The sequence below is a fragment of the Gavialis gangeticus genome, unplaced genomic scaffold (assembly GCF_001723915.1).
Source record: "Gavialis gangeticus isolate Ggan-Ray unplaced genomic scaffold, GavGan_comp1, whole genome shotgun sequence".
In the NCBI taxonomy this organism is placed as follows: domain Eukaryota; kingdom Metazoa; phylum Chordata; order Crocodylia; family Gavialidae; genus Gavialis; species Gavialis gangeticus.
Window position 1 is genome coordinate 185,297,664 of NW_017729032.1, and position 14,698 is coordinate 185,312,361.

A 14,698-nucleotide genomic window follows, 5' to 3' on the forward strand; every position below is an offset into this window, starting at 1 on the left:
CCTCAGGAGGGCAGATGGGAGGGGGGGAATTCCTTCTTAGCAGGGAGTGGTGAGGGGAGAGGGGAAGTAGCCCTAAGTCTCTGGAGCTCCAGCCAGACAGGAGGGGAGGAGCCAGCCCTGCTGTGGAGCAGAGAGCCCCATCCAGTCCAGAGAACATTCCAGGATGCTGGGGGAGTCTGGTTTATCTTAAACCAGGAAGGGGTCTGAGACAGACATTGCATAAACTCGTTTGAGCCAAATCAGGTAAGTCTGATACTACATTCAACTAGGTTTATCTCAAACCAGTTTCAACCATTCTTAAATTGGTTTATGTGCACAGAACATCTGTTCTGTTACAGGTTTAAATCAGCTTCTGATCACTTAAACAGGTTTATGTGTGTGATGTCTGTCTGTAGCCTGAGAGAAGGGGTGGATGTGTGAGAGACCTAGGGAAGGGCCTGGGTGAACCCAGTGAGTCTGGCAGAGCACCAGGGCCTATTGAGGGATCAGCCCAGAGAAGGAAAGGGGGCTGTGGTAAGAAAGATCTATTAGGGAATCTGGGTGAGCCCAGAGAAGGGATAATCTATGAAGGGGCCCAAGAGGGAAGACCCACAGAAAAGAGAGGGCTGGCTGCTTTGGGAGCTGACTTTGGATACCTCAAATGGTCCAAGCTGGGGCCCAAGTCCAGGAAGAGCCAAAGAGTGAAATAGCCCACTGGGAACCTGGAGTCTCGATTGGCCTGGAGGCGGGGCTGGGGCCTAAGAGAAGCCAAAGGTCCCTGTGAGGGGGCCACAGCCAAGAGGGAGGGGTCAAGTAGCGGGCAGCCCAGGATGATGATGACTGGTGCTAGGTTGTCTGAGGAGGAGGGATCAAGGACAAGGGTCTGAGAGTGAGCTGGGGACCAGAGATGGAGGATTCAGAATGGAGATGAAGCCAAGGCCAGGGGCCTGGTGGTTAGCAGCCCAGGAGGTGTATAGGACATCTAGGGGAACCCTAGAGAGGGACAAAGAAGATCAGGTGAGCCAGGAGACTGGTCCTGGGTACGACTTAAAACTGCACTGTACTGGAGTTGGTTGGTGTGGTGAGGTGGCCTCCATGAAATGCCTTACACGGGCCACTCCAGGGAAAGGTGACAATGGGGTGCTGGAAAGCCTCAGCTCCCACTGCCTTGTGGGTTACCTTGTGAAGGGTGAGCATACCTTGACAGAAAAGCATTTGGTAAGGAAGACCATGTGAACTACAGGGGTCCAGAGGCCCAGGGAGGGGGCAGGCAAGACCAGGATTGCATGAGTCCAGAGGCCCAGTGAGAGGGGCCTATGGATCATAGTGAGGCCCAGCAAGAATAGTAAGATCAGAGGGGTCCAGTAGCTCAGCAAGGGGCCAGGAATAGAGTGCAGGACCAGATGGGTGTAAGGGCTTGGAGGGTGTCTGGGAAAACTAAAAGGGTCCAGGACAAGGGACCAAAAGGAGCTGGCAGCCTAGAGAGGGGCCAGAGAGAGAGACCGAGGGGTCTGGTAGCCCGGGGAGTGGTTGCACGAGACTGAGGAGTCTGAAGGCCCAGAGAGAGGCTGGAGGAGAGACCAAAGAGTCTGGCAGTCTGAGTGGGAGCCAAGGGAGAGATTGAGTGGGGCTGAGAGAGGCTGAGGGTCAGAAGGCCCAGTTAGGAGTTGCTTCAGCACTAGGTTGAACAACAATAAGGATGCCATCTGCAAGGCATGGGACATGGTGTAGAGGAGGTATGGAACCATGTGATAGGCCCAGAAGGTCATTACCACAAGTCAGGTGGTCATTATAGTAAGATCAGGGCAGCCTCCCACACATTATATATCTATTAACATCAAGCCATGGCAGGAGAGAGATTGCCCTTAGTATTTCAAAATTTTTGGGTGTACCCTATGACACTGGCAGTCAATGAGTGTGGGTCCCAGCCCCGGGACTGTACTTGGACTGGTCCCAGAGCCCCGACATTCAGCCAGCATCAGGCTGCATGGTGAGGACCCTGCCATATGTTCAATTTAAAATGCAATGGAAACCAGCCACAAAATAATTGCATGTGGTTTTGCATTTTGTGATGCCATTAATTGCCTGAACGGGTGGCTGGGTTACAATTTGAGATGCGATTAGCTTGTTAATCGCATCCTAAGTGTAATGTGTGCCAGGGGCCCAGTGATAAAAAGCAAAGCAGCAGCCTACCAAATGGGAAGTAGTTTCTTACTTCTGTTCCCAAATGGGACATGTCTATACAGTAGCATAACTAGAAATGTGTGAATAGACCACCTGTTAAGGCACTGATTTAGGGGGCACCAAAATGGTGGCTTCTTGGGAGCCCCTGTGGCAGCAGCTGCAACAGGTGTGCAGGGAGCTCTGCTACAATTCAGGGAGCCCATGCCTCCCTTGTGTTCTCTTTCCCAGGGCACTTTCAGCCATATCACTGAAATCATCCTAAGTAACATGACTAGGCGTCCTGCCAAAAGTTGTAGCAATGGCTTTTCTACTGCAAAGCAGCAAATCCTGGTATCAGTGTGCCTGAGCATTCCCCATATAACCTGCCTACAGGCAAAACCCAGAAGTATGCCCTTGAGACTGCTCAGGGCTTGCCCCTGCACACAGGGCCCTTAGTACCAGGACTTGTCATTGTCCTCGTGCAGACAAGCTCAAAGAAGCCAAAAACTGAACAGGTTTATCTGTTCATTCCTATGTACTCATTCCTCTGGTTTCTACAGGTAGCTTCTCCATGAGTCTGTTATAGCACTGATAAGTGTGAAGAGAAGTTTGCACTGCTGCTGTCTGTATTGCTTTTGTTCTGTATAAATAAAGGACTTCTGTCTCCAAGGCTGGCATTGAGTGGCAGCTTTACAAACTCTAAAATCATTTTTAAAAGAACACAAAATACAATAAGTGCTAGCCAGTGTGGCCTCGTCCTAATCTGCTAAGCACTTTTTGACTATGTTCATTTAAAATAATGTAAGTAGACAATAGATTTAAATGATAGCAAATGTGGAATGGGAGAATAATTAACTTTTTATGCAACTAATGGTTTTTAATTTCTTGGTGCCATTTAATTGAGTTAGCCTTTTATCTTTGTTCATTCCATTCATAAGCTCTGAGCACTGACAACCAATATATTTTCTTTTACTACTGTTTGTACAGGTGGTTTACCAGTCCTACTACTGTCAATGCTTTCTATAGTGCATCTACCAACCAGATCAGTGAGTACCTGACCTTTATCCCTTCCTTATGTATTGGAAAGATATATGTTTTAAGGTTGTATATTCTCACATGACTCCCCTAGGAGTTATGCCACTTTACAATCTGAAAATCATCCCTAAGAGGTATCTACTTGGCCATGTACAAATCAAGATATCTTAAGTTACTTTTGGAAATATGAACAGTGATTCATTCCATAATCTTTCAATCATACAGCATATTGGTACCAAAAACAGGTACAAAGGAATCAATAAAGCTACATTTCAATCTCCATCACATATGCAAAGCTCCTTTGATGTCCATGGGCATAAACAATATTTTCAAGAGCTACATTTGGCCTTCAATCTCAGCTGTGTGACATTCTCATCTCATAATCATAGCACAACAGGCCTCTGGCATTAACTTTAGTGCTCCAGTTATTTTTAAGACATTCTGGCTAGCTGGCCTATTCATATCACTTTCTGGTTTCAAGGTGCTGTGAGATATGGCTGAAATTTTCAAAGCTGTCTAGGAGGGTTGGGTGTCCAATTTTCTTTCATTATGATGGGGATTTTGAATTCAGATCTTGTAAGAAGCTTTGGCAATATTCAGTCTATATTTCTAAGACAGGATGGATGATTGTGTTCTTTTATTTCCCAGCTGTGAGAGTTCATTCCCTTTCCCCTTCTGTGGCTGCAGGCTTTGCATACAGCTGGGGTACCATAACACAGCCTTGTCAAAGATTGCTAGTTGGCTCCCCCACCATTTTTCTAACTCGCTCCTTATTATGCAGTGGAGTAATTCTTAAGAATAATGTAATGAAAACAGCAGAGTGGAGATAGAGAGGAAGTATGTCTTGCGTTTAAAGAAGGGACTTAGCAGTCACACACGCTGGGTCTCAGCTCTTTTGAATAGCTTGCGCCTCTGGGGAAGTCACTTAACTTCTCTGTGCTGGAATGTACTCATTTGTAAAATGGGTGCAATTATGAGGCAATTCCTTGTCTTAAAATTAGTCTTAGAAGTAGATTGTTTCACTTTTAATAAAAGACCACTCCCATTAAACAACTGCTCTTTTTCTGGTCCCTTGAATAGTCATTTAAGACACCATTTCACTGAACTGATTAATTCCCTAAAGCACGTAAGTCCATTTAAGCAGAAACCTCCCCAGTTTTGTCAAATGCTTAGTATGAATAATATTAAAGTTTAGTCAATGCAGAATGAGAGCTGTTGCTGTTACCTATGCTTTAATATTGAATCCTTTCACATTTCAGCATCATTCAGCTCTCCCAGCTGCTCTGACACAGCACATTAGAGAAGGCTAAAATGAGAGGCTAGACTTACTGATGTTGAATTTCACACTCACTGTGCCTAACTATATCACGAAGCTGAGAGCTGTCAAATGTAACCAATCAGTCATGGGTATAGAAGCAATTGTATTTTATATCATAAGTACTGACCTTCATGTACTGCTTGTGTTTGACCTTGAAATTTGGCTAGTATTGCTCACTGTTTTTTTAAGGCTGTTCTCAGGAACTACATGGCTCTCTTTGAGCAAGTTTATATCTAGTGTGGCATTTGCTACTGCACAGGAGTGGGATGCAAGTGTAAACATGCCTTGCAAATTATGTGGGCAAAGGAGAAGTTAACAAAGAAAGATGCAGAACAAACATGATATTTACACTGAAACTAGCCCCTTTTTAGATGCCAGAGGTATTTGCTGAAATCAGGAGGGTGGCCCTCAGTATTTCATATGACTCGCGGTCCTCTGCTTAAAGTTTCAGGGAAGAACTCTTTCCTATTAATTGAGATGGTATTCACAATTTAAATATACCTGAGGTGGTCATACACAACCTTTCAGTGCCCTTCACTCACAAAGGCTAGTAGACTACCTCTTAAGGCTATGTTTTTAGTAGCTGTTTCATGAATGCTTGAGGGGTTGGAGAAATAATGCAGAAATTGTGGCTATGGCCTCTTCTCCTTAGATACTGTTGTGTTTGTATTCTCTTTACTTTTAATTAAGGGTTTACGGACTGGCATATTTGTAAACTGATTTTTAAGTAAAGAATAGAGATTGTTATGGTCCTGGATACACAACATGCAGTAATGCACATGAGGTTTATATCCCAATAGAAATTATATTTGTCTGGAGGCAACAGATGATCAGCTTTCCTAAGGTTATTGCTGCAGCAGGTACTACTTATAGTGCCTTGCCACTCTGAGTCATGGGAGATGGTAATTGTTTGCACTGAACAGAGGACCACTCCTGAATAGAAGCAGACACGCGACAATGATATGTTGCAACTTATACCAGTACAACTTTTACTTTCCCCAGGGTAACACTAATACAGTGCTTCTCAACTTTTTTTAGATTCAAGGCAACCTCTCCATAAGTTTTCTGAATTTAGTGGCACTCTGGTTGAAAACCATGGTGATAGAGGAACACAGAGAAAATGGTTTTTTTTTTCTTGCAGTCTTGATTTCCAGTGAGTTGTGTCTCTTAAATTAAAATAAAAGCTCTTAAAATGATTTTTTAAGAAAGGGATTTTTATGGAAAAACGGCTTTTAAAATGAATAGCGGAGAGAGAGCTTGGGGAGCACTGATCCCTCTTCTCAGCCTCTCTTACAAATCAGGGATTCTGGTGCTACTTGTGTTGGGCCAGGCAAGTTCAGAGTACAGCACAGCTCTGCCATACAATCTCTGACATAGTCCAGACTAACCTCCTTTGGCAGGTGGAGCAGTTGTCACTGTGCTGATAGGAACAGTCTTGGTCAAAGGCACCAGAACTGCAGTCAGGGACTGAAGGCATTTTGTGGTAATGGTGGCAGTAGTGCTGGTATCACAGCAGCTCTGCCAGGTTCCTGGGGCAACCTGTTTGAGAACCTCTGCTCTAATAAGTTACACTGGGGTAAGGCTTTGTGTTATGTGTCTAGGCTGTATGGGAAACAAATGTTATATTCCCATCAGAAATCCAAGATCATCCAATCAGGAGGCAGAGATATAAAAGGCAATCAATCAAAGCAACTAACTGTAGCAACCTGAATTTTAAATGGTTACAAAACTTGCTTGCAAGGAATCTAGAGACAAAGCATTTGTCTGCTTTGAGTCATGGGTATTGAATAGTAGCTATGCTCAGCTTAGTTCTGTTTTGGATGAAGAAGAAATCTTTAGACTTTTTTTTTTTTTTAGACAAGAAATCTTTGGATCTGCAACATGTCTTCCGAGCATACCCATGCCTCTCCAGCATTCTCTCACCCATCACAGACATCTCTGTTCCAGTAAGGAATATAGCACTGATGGCCATTTCTTCTACCTTGAGCATTTGGTAGTTCTCCTCACCATATTTCCTGCCCCTCCCAGCACAATGCTCATTCCCACTTAGGCATAAGAGAATGATTCAAAGTATGATCTGCAACCCTGATATTTCCAACCAACATTAAACAATATCATGTGTTCAAGGAAGCACCAAAGATCCCAGAAAGGCAAATTCTGAATGTTTTTAATTTTACCTTATTACTCTACTGAGTACTAATGCAAAAAGAAAGAATGTCACCTACTGCAACACCAGATCTCCATTAGTAGAAAGAAGAAACATAATGATTCTAAAATGGAATAGTTAAATTTGGGAGGATACAACATCTGCACTAGGATAAAATGGGTGACAATCTTTTGTCTATCTATTACCAATTCTTAGCTTTACAATGTGGGTCCACACTATGAAATTGGCGAGACAGGTACAGACTTTATGGACATGCATTAGAGATCTGCTTAATACAATTCTGAACAACATGCATGTATATTTAGGATCTCCATTTTATCTGTCTCACACTTGTCTACATACCAGGTTAACTGTCCATTCAAAAGCTATTCTCAGGAAGTCATTTCAATTAGTCAGAAAGGAAGAGGCACTCTTGTAATTTGAAAAGTGGTTTTGCTAACTCCAGTCCTAGTCAATTAAAATTTATACAAGGCAGAAATTGGAGATGGAGCTGAAGATTTAAAGCCAAAACCAGTTTTCTCATGTTACTGTGGGTTGCATCTCTTGTTCTGATTCAGGATCAGTGGCATAACTAGGGGGGAGCAACCAGAGCAACCACACCAGGTCCTAACTGGGAGGTTTGGGTGGGGGGAGTACAAAAAGAAAATGGCTCAATTGTGCCAGCGGTGGTACAAGCAACCAGAAATCACTGCTGTCCTGTGTGGCAGCTGCCCTGGGCACCCAACCATGTCATTACACTGCTGCTCAGGCTAAATTTCAATGTACAGTCAAGTTAAATATAATTATTTTTACTTATTTGGACAAGTAATACTATCTCCCTGTCCATCAGTTTATCCATCTGCAAAATGCGGTCAGTAGCATTTGTCTAATGAATTCATTGGCAAATGAATTCATTAATAGTAAAGCAGTCTGATGGGAGGCCACGATACGAGTGCAGAGTTTTAACATTTGAAATATACTTCATCATGCTGCCATCTTTCTTGGTAGGGAGATAAGTTGAAAGTTGTGATGACAATTAAAATGTATGAGGCAATTTTCCTTGATGCAGATCAAAGGTGCTATTATTTTTTTCAGATTCAAAATAAATTCAGAACGACGCAATTTAAAAGTAGGTCAGGTGTATTCCATTCCCTGCAAAACTGGGAAATGTTTTGGAAGTATATTCTGAGCAAGAAGAGGGTTCAGCAGATAGCTAATGGAAAGGCAGCAGGAGCAGCAATATCAAATGTGTTTGAAGGTGGTTCTCTAGGACACCTGGGTATAATGAAAATTGCTTCCTTCTACAGAGCAAGGATAAGAGTGGAAAAAGTTTAATTCAAGTTAGCAGCATTTTTATTGCTACAACCCTATCACTCCCCCTGCCCCCCCCCACCAAAAAAAAAAGAGAGAGAGAGTGAGAGAAGGAAGTTTGAATGAGGGGGGGAAAACCACACGGTTGGCACCGAGTCCTACAAAGGCGTGAACACAGCCTGGCTCAGTCTCTACCCTCTGGGGAGATACCAACTGCAAACTGAGCCAATTGCTAGTTCTTATTTCCTCCTAGACATGCTAACCAAGCAGATCTGGGTGGTTGTACCAGGATCTGGTCTCTAAGGTTCGTCTCTGGGTTCCCTACAATCCAGGGGAGTCCTGCTCTCAAGCACACTGCATCCACCTGCTCCTACTCTCCCACGTCAAACCTGGAAATAAGCAGTGAAGATGCTCCAGGGGATTCCCCACAGGGCTGTTTTCAAGATTTCTGCCTCTGGCTTGTGCAAGTGGGAGTAAACGGGTAGGGTCAGGGGCACATGGTAGACATACCTAAGCCATCCTTCCTGTATGGGCTCAGAGATGGGGCTAATGTCAGCCCAAGACCTAAAAATCAGTGTCCCAACTTTCCTAAGCCCCAGGTGCTTATACATGATCCTTTGGTATCCTTTGGGTTTTTCATCATTTTAGACTTTGTGAGTACCTTGATCATCCCTTTGCACAATTTGGGAAGCAAGCAAGAGGTCCAGACTTAGCAAATGACTTTTGCAACCAATTTTAGTCTTAAAAAACACTAGAGCAGGGGCGACCAAGATATGTTCTGCGAGTGGTTTTGGCCTGTTGAGCCATGCCATCCAGCCCACAGGTCTAAAATTTTGGTAGCATGGTAAGCAGAAGTATTGTTAATTGTTGAAGTTCTTAGAGCCACAATAACTGTAATTGCTTGTCTTGCTTTCAAATTTCAGAATCCATGGGGAGCCCTGTGGGCTGGATCCAGAGCACTGTAGCCATGTCATCTAGCCTGTGGGGCTGCCATGGGGCCAGAACTTTGGTGGAGGGAGGAGTGGTGGCTTCTGCAGCTCCAGAAGCCACAACAATTAACACTGTTGCCACCAAATTTCTGCCCCACACTTCATATCCAGCCCATGATCTGTATTTAGACCATGGGCCAGTCCTGCAGGGCTGGAAAAGTTCATATCTTCACAAAATAACAAACATTCCTGAGATCCACCCTCCTCAGTGTGAGCTCTCCCCTTGTGCGGATCTCAGGTCTGGTCCATTCAAAGCTATTTGCACGGCATGTCACAGTTTGAAGACATAAACTGGTATAAGTGACCAAAAACTGGGAGGCATGCAGGAGAGCTCCCAACCTTCAGTCAGTGCAGGCAACCTGTGCTGCCGGCATCAGTCAGTGCAGGCAAGCTGTGTCCCTGCCTCCCCCCCCACTGAAGGGCAAACATCTATTCAGTTTGCTCCCGACCTAACCTAGGGTGCTTACAGTAAAATGTGGCAAGGTTCTCTGGGTAAGGCTGAGAGCACAGACCAACTGCAGATGCTTCCTCAACCTGACAAAGGGGGGTTGTACCCGAAAGCTTGAAAAGAAGAATTTCCCCAACTATTTTAGTTGGTCTAATAAAAGATACCAGATTTACCCAAAGAACCTTGTCTGCCTATGTCCTTAGGCTAACACAGCTACAACCTATACCCTAGAGTAATGTGTAGAACTTAGACCACGTCCACCTCAGGCTTTCTGAAAGTCTGTACTTGACTGAAATGGGGAGAAATGCTTTACTATGACTAGGTTGCCAGGTGCCAAAACTCAGTCTTGTGAGTCTTTCAATTGATCTTTGTGGTTTTTGGATCAGATCTACACAGAATGTCTGATTTGCCACTGTCTAAATTCAGGTGGTTTTGTAGACAAACCCTGCTACCTCATCAATGCCTAGCATTTGCATATGGTGCAAAGAGTAGAGTAATCAGGGTACTTGAGAAGGCTAGTAATGTGAGTTGTTTAACAACATTTGGGTTGCCCGTGAATGCTTATTCTTCTAGGTGTGCTGTGATGCAAGAAGTAGATCATGAAAGTCTTGTTATCAGTACTTGCGTAAAGATATTTTTCAGCAGACAAAAGCAGACAGTGCATGCTCTGAGCAACAGGGCATCTGAGGAACCTAAAAAGATGCCAGAAAATAAGTCTAAAAAAATTGCTTTTCATAAACTAACTTCAAACAGGTGGTCATGGCAGCAAGGGAGCAACAGCAGGAAATGAGCAGATGGGCAGGCCAGGAGAGCATACTGCTCACTGCATTGCTTGACATGAATTACATCTAGTGTAATCTTTTAGAAGACTTCAGAAGGCAAATGAGGAAACATTGCTTTACAATTTACCTCATCTCTACAAATTCTGTGCCCTTTTTATTAATTAAAAAATAAGACAGATATTATCAAATGTGAACAGCTTTTGGTTTTGATTTCAATGATTAGGTGGTTTCTACAAGTGAACCATAGCAACTGAAGCAAAGCTGTCTATTCTTTGGACAGCAAAATATGGTGGAAAATAGGTATGTAGAGAATAATCCAGAAAAATTGGTCTATCATTAACAATGATCATATTCATTCATACACTACAGAGTTGTGACTTGACATGTGCCTACAATACTCTCTCTTTAGATATATGCCATTTCTTTTAAAAGAAGACAATGGCATGAAGCTGTAATATCTAAGCAGTATGCATGTAAATAGTCTCATTTATACCTGTTTTTTGGGGGGGAAAATCTTTTTTCTATGGTAGTGTTGTGCACTGTTAAACAGTGGCTGTGCTGAACTCTAGATAAAGAAGCATCTCACTAGCAATGAAGTGAATTGTGTATGTTCAGTTGAATGTTGTCTACATTTCAGGAATTTGCTTGGTATTTATGACTTATAGGAATTATTTCTGGTACTGTGTATGACCTCTTTGGTATGGTACTCACAGCCAGATTTTCACTTACCATATTCAGTTGAAGACTATTTTACCAGAATATCCAACTAAATTAAAGAGCTAGCATGGCGGTGTACATGTATCTGACGATAATGCTTTGGAAGAAGGAGATTGGGTTTGTGGCTCTCCTTGTCCTGAAGGGATTCAAATCTACCTCTTTCATTTTTCCAAGAGGGTGCGCTAACCCCTCTAATATACTTTGAGTGGGTGTGTTTTCTACCCTTCTACCAGGAGCTGAACTTCTGTGTAGCCAGATACAAAAATGTGTTATTCTGGATTTTAGAAAGAAGCAGGAAGACTCTGTGTTCTCATTAAACCTCTATTGTAACAACCAACCCCTGACCCAAAATGGTTGACTGACCTCTTCTTGTGGATGACATCAGTCTTTAGTAAGGGAGTTAACTCTTACTACATGAAAGAGAACACACAAGATATGACTTCAGCCTATAGGCTGTGCACTCAGCTGGGAACTAAGCAAACCTGAGTTCAACCCCGAACATTCTGCTTTATTCATGCTTTTTTTTTATCCAATGACTGCCTAATTTAAATATAGAAGTAGTCCAGAAAGAATGGATCCTCAGGATTCTGTCTTTCATCTGGACTGAATTTGCCTCATTGCTTTTGTATTTTTGCTCTTACAGGGTTTCCAGCAGGAGAACTCCAAAAACCTTTCTTTTGGGGAACAGAATATCCCAGGTAAGTAAGAAAAGACATGTTCAGTAAGTTGGAAATGTATAACAAAAGTTAGACACGAAATTTTATGTGAGAAAAGAAAGTATGTGGAATGCAAGAATGCACTGGTAAGGCAGACCAAAAACATATGTACAGTAGGGCATTGCCCAAGGAAAATAGAGGCAGGAAAGCCCTTGGGACAGATGGACGGACGGACACACACACACACACTTCATTCTGTCTACTGAAAAATGAGACTGATCACAGAAGGTACTATCTTGTGTGATACTTCTGTCTCTTGGGGAACTGGATGTTCCTATTGTCTTAAACTGTTGATTAATTTCTCTGAGGAATTTGTAAATAATTGTCTGTGTGTGGGTGTCTGGACACAATGAGCAGAATGAAGCAGTGTGCGTGCAGAGTCAAATAAATGAGAACTGGAAATCAGGAAAAATAGGCAAAAACTTCAAATTTCCTCAACAGTGCTCATTGTCTGCACTGCTCCCAGTGGCCAAGCTAAGAGATACATTTAGGGAATTGTTCATGTATTCTTCATTATTTTTCTGCTAACATTTTCAATTCCCAATAAGCCTGCTTCCAGCCTCGTTATGGTGTTTTTCCATGGTCTTCAATGGGTTTTGGATTAGGCCCGAAGTGCTTAATGTCCTTCTTAGGGTCCCATCCAGACATAAAATATCTCTTAGAATACTGGGCCTTAATCCAGTAAAACACTTAAGCATCTGCTTAATTTTGGTTTCATGTACACCAGAAACTTACCATCCCTGGTAGTAGTGTTCTCACAAAACCCACATGGATCCACATGCACTATCTCCTGGAAAGGAAGCAATGTAACAGCACAGAGGGCAGGACAACTAGCACTGCTAATAGACATTGCCTACTGGCCTGCATTCAGTGCCATGTGAACTCAGTTATATTGTTTCTGGTCTGGGAGATAGCATGCACAGAACACTAGAACGTGCTTGGAGCAGTGCTGCAGGGTACAGTAAATTTGCAGTGTAGGCATGGCCTTGGAGTACTCCCATGAATAGTCAACAGTGGCATTACTCAAGGGTTTAAAGCTCAGTATTTGCTTAAGCTCTTTTCTATACAAGTGGTGCTGTAGTTGAGGAGAAATAATAACAGGTCAGCTTTAATCATGCTCAGTGAAAGCATGCTCATTTACTTCCACAATTCAATATTTTTATATATGGGGTGGGATGTGGCAATGAAAATGTCCTGGCAACCGTTTCAGTCAATTATCTTGTTGTACAAGACCAGTTACTCCTGACACACATTCTTAATACATTATCATTGTTCAGCTTTATAAAACACGTTGTATTTTGTTATATTTCTGTTTGGATGTGTGGTTCCAAAGAGGAAACTTGGCAGTGTGTATAAAGATAAACACTACATTTAGGAACAAAGAAATTCATGTTCAAGGTGAATTCTTATAAGCCAGGTGATTTTTTCCTTGGTGCTGTGATGAGGAATAAAGGAAAGCCCTTTCTAGTTAACTTGTTTTCTGCAATAGCTTTCTCACTGCAGCTCTGTTCCCTTGAGCAGATTTCTTTGTGCACTGGTTTTCTGGCCTAATGCTAAAGCCGTGAGGTTTTCAAATGATTATTGCTTTTTTCTGTTCTTTAAAGGTTACCTTAACTTAAACAAATTAGGCATGCTTGTATAATCATCAGAATGTTATTTAGGAAACAAATGCATCTTTTTTACATAAGACAACAGATTGGTTTGTCCTTGAAATATTTTAGAGATCCTGTCACTCCATTTAATAGAAACCCTACATAATGCTGGCATAAAATAAAAATCAAGTTATAAATATTGACACTTGCTGAAAATGGATCATGCAAATATTAAATATGCACTGAACATCAATAGTATCAATTTTCCATAGAACTTCAATAAAATCAACTGCTCTCTATTTGCATGATAAGAACCTAAATTAGGGGTCTGCATATCTGTATATCAGAAAGAACGAAACTGGATCTCTACCTACCATAATCAAATGGTAACCATTTTTGTGAGAGACATTAGCTTATTACTTTTATTGTGTTAATATTCATTTCAGATTGAATTTAATATCTGCAGAGCCTGCATGCTAGATACAGGAAGGATTCATAACCCTTAAAAATATCCTGATTCTATGTTTTAGCTGTATTTCTTGCTACTTTAAGGAAATTCTCAAAAATTTCCATCATTATAAATACCATCTCAGCACTGCCAGTGATAGCAATGTTGGGAACTCTAAAACAGATAGATTGTTAGACCTCTGCAGCTAACAGATTTTCCGTAAAAGTGTTCTAATACTGCTTGTACCTCTAGAGCTGAAGTGTGATGAAAAAATCCTAAATTTAGATAAGACTTCTGCATTTACCCCTTTACTAGGACAAGGATTACATAGTAACAATAAGCCAGATCAATCCCATGGGCACTAAACAGAGCATAGGTGGAACTAAGGTACTTAAGTCCCAAAGAGCAAACTGAATTGACCCTGCTCCACAAATCAGAAACCTTAGTAGGCACTTAAGTTCAGGAGGAGCCTCTATTTAGACTACAAAGTTCCCTATGTGCCTAGACTTAGGCTTTTGAGCATCCTCAGAAGTGAAGCAATCTATTGTGATCACTTTGATGCCTAATTCCAGCCCAAACCCTGCTACAAATCCAGATCGGGGATGGAGAGGCACCTAAATCCCTGTAGTCTTCTTATTCCATTCTGTGTGCCCAGTCTCACTTGCATTCAGCTAAACAACGAAGGTGGTGATCTACCTTTTGCCCAACAGCCTTAGAGGTGAGAGCAAGCTTCACTCACCGACACTTATATATATAACTACTGCCCTACTGTATATTAGGGCTGTGGGAAGCTTTGGTCGCTGATTCAATTCGGCAGAGATTCAGCCCAATTCAGTGGCCAAATCACCAAACCCAAATCAAATCAGGAGACCCTTTAATCTCTCTGAATTGAATCAGAACCCTCTGAATCAATTCAGGGAGATTCGATGATTCGGACATAGACACAGCTTTAAATGTTTTTTCTACATACCTCAAGGTACCAGGCGGCTTATGAATGCTGAGATGGTGGGGTGGATGGAGTGTCCCACAGGAGTGTGTGTGTGTGTGTGGGGGG

The 14,698-nt window shown here is 42.4% G+C and overlaps 1 protein-coding gene across 1 annotated transcript in view; it reads left to right on the plus strand.

The window, feature by feature from the left end:
- PHEX (phosphate regulating endopeptidase homolog, X-linked) overlaps positions 1–14,698 on the plus strand; it is a 192,918-nt gene that overhangs the window by 158,573 nt on the left and 19,647 nt on the right. Inside the window, exons 15-16 of the mRNA XM_019524133.1 lie at positions 3,130–3,188; positions 11,532–11,586. Of these exons, the coding sequence (XP_019379678.1) occupies positions 3,130–3,188; positions 11,532–11,586 (114 nt within the window). The remainder of the gene's footprint in view (positions 1–3,129; positions 3,189–11,531; positions 11,587–14,698) is intronic.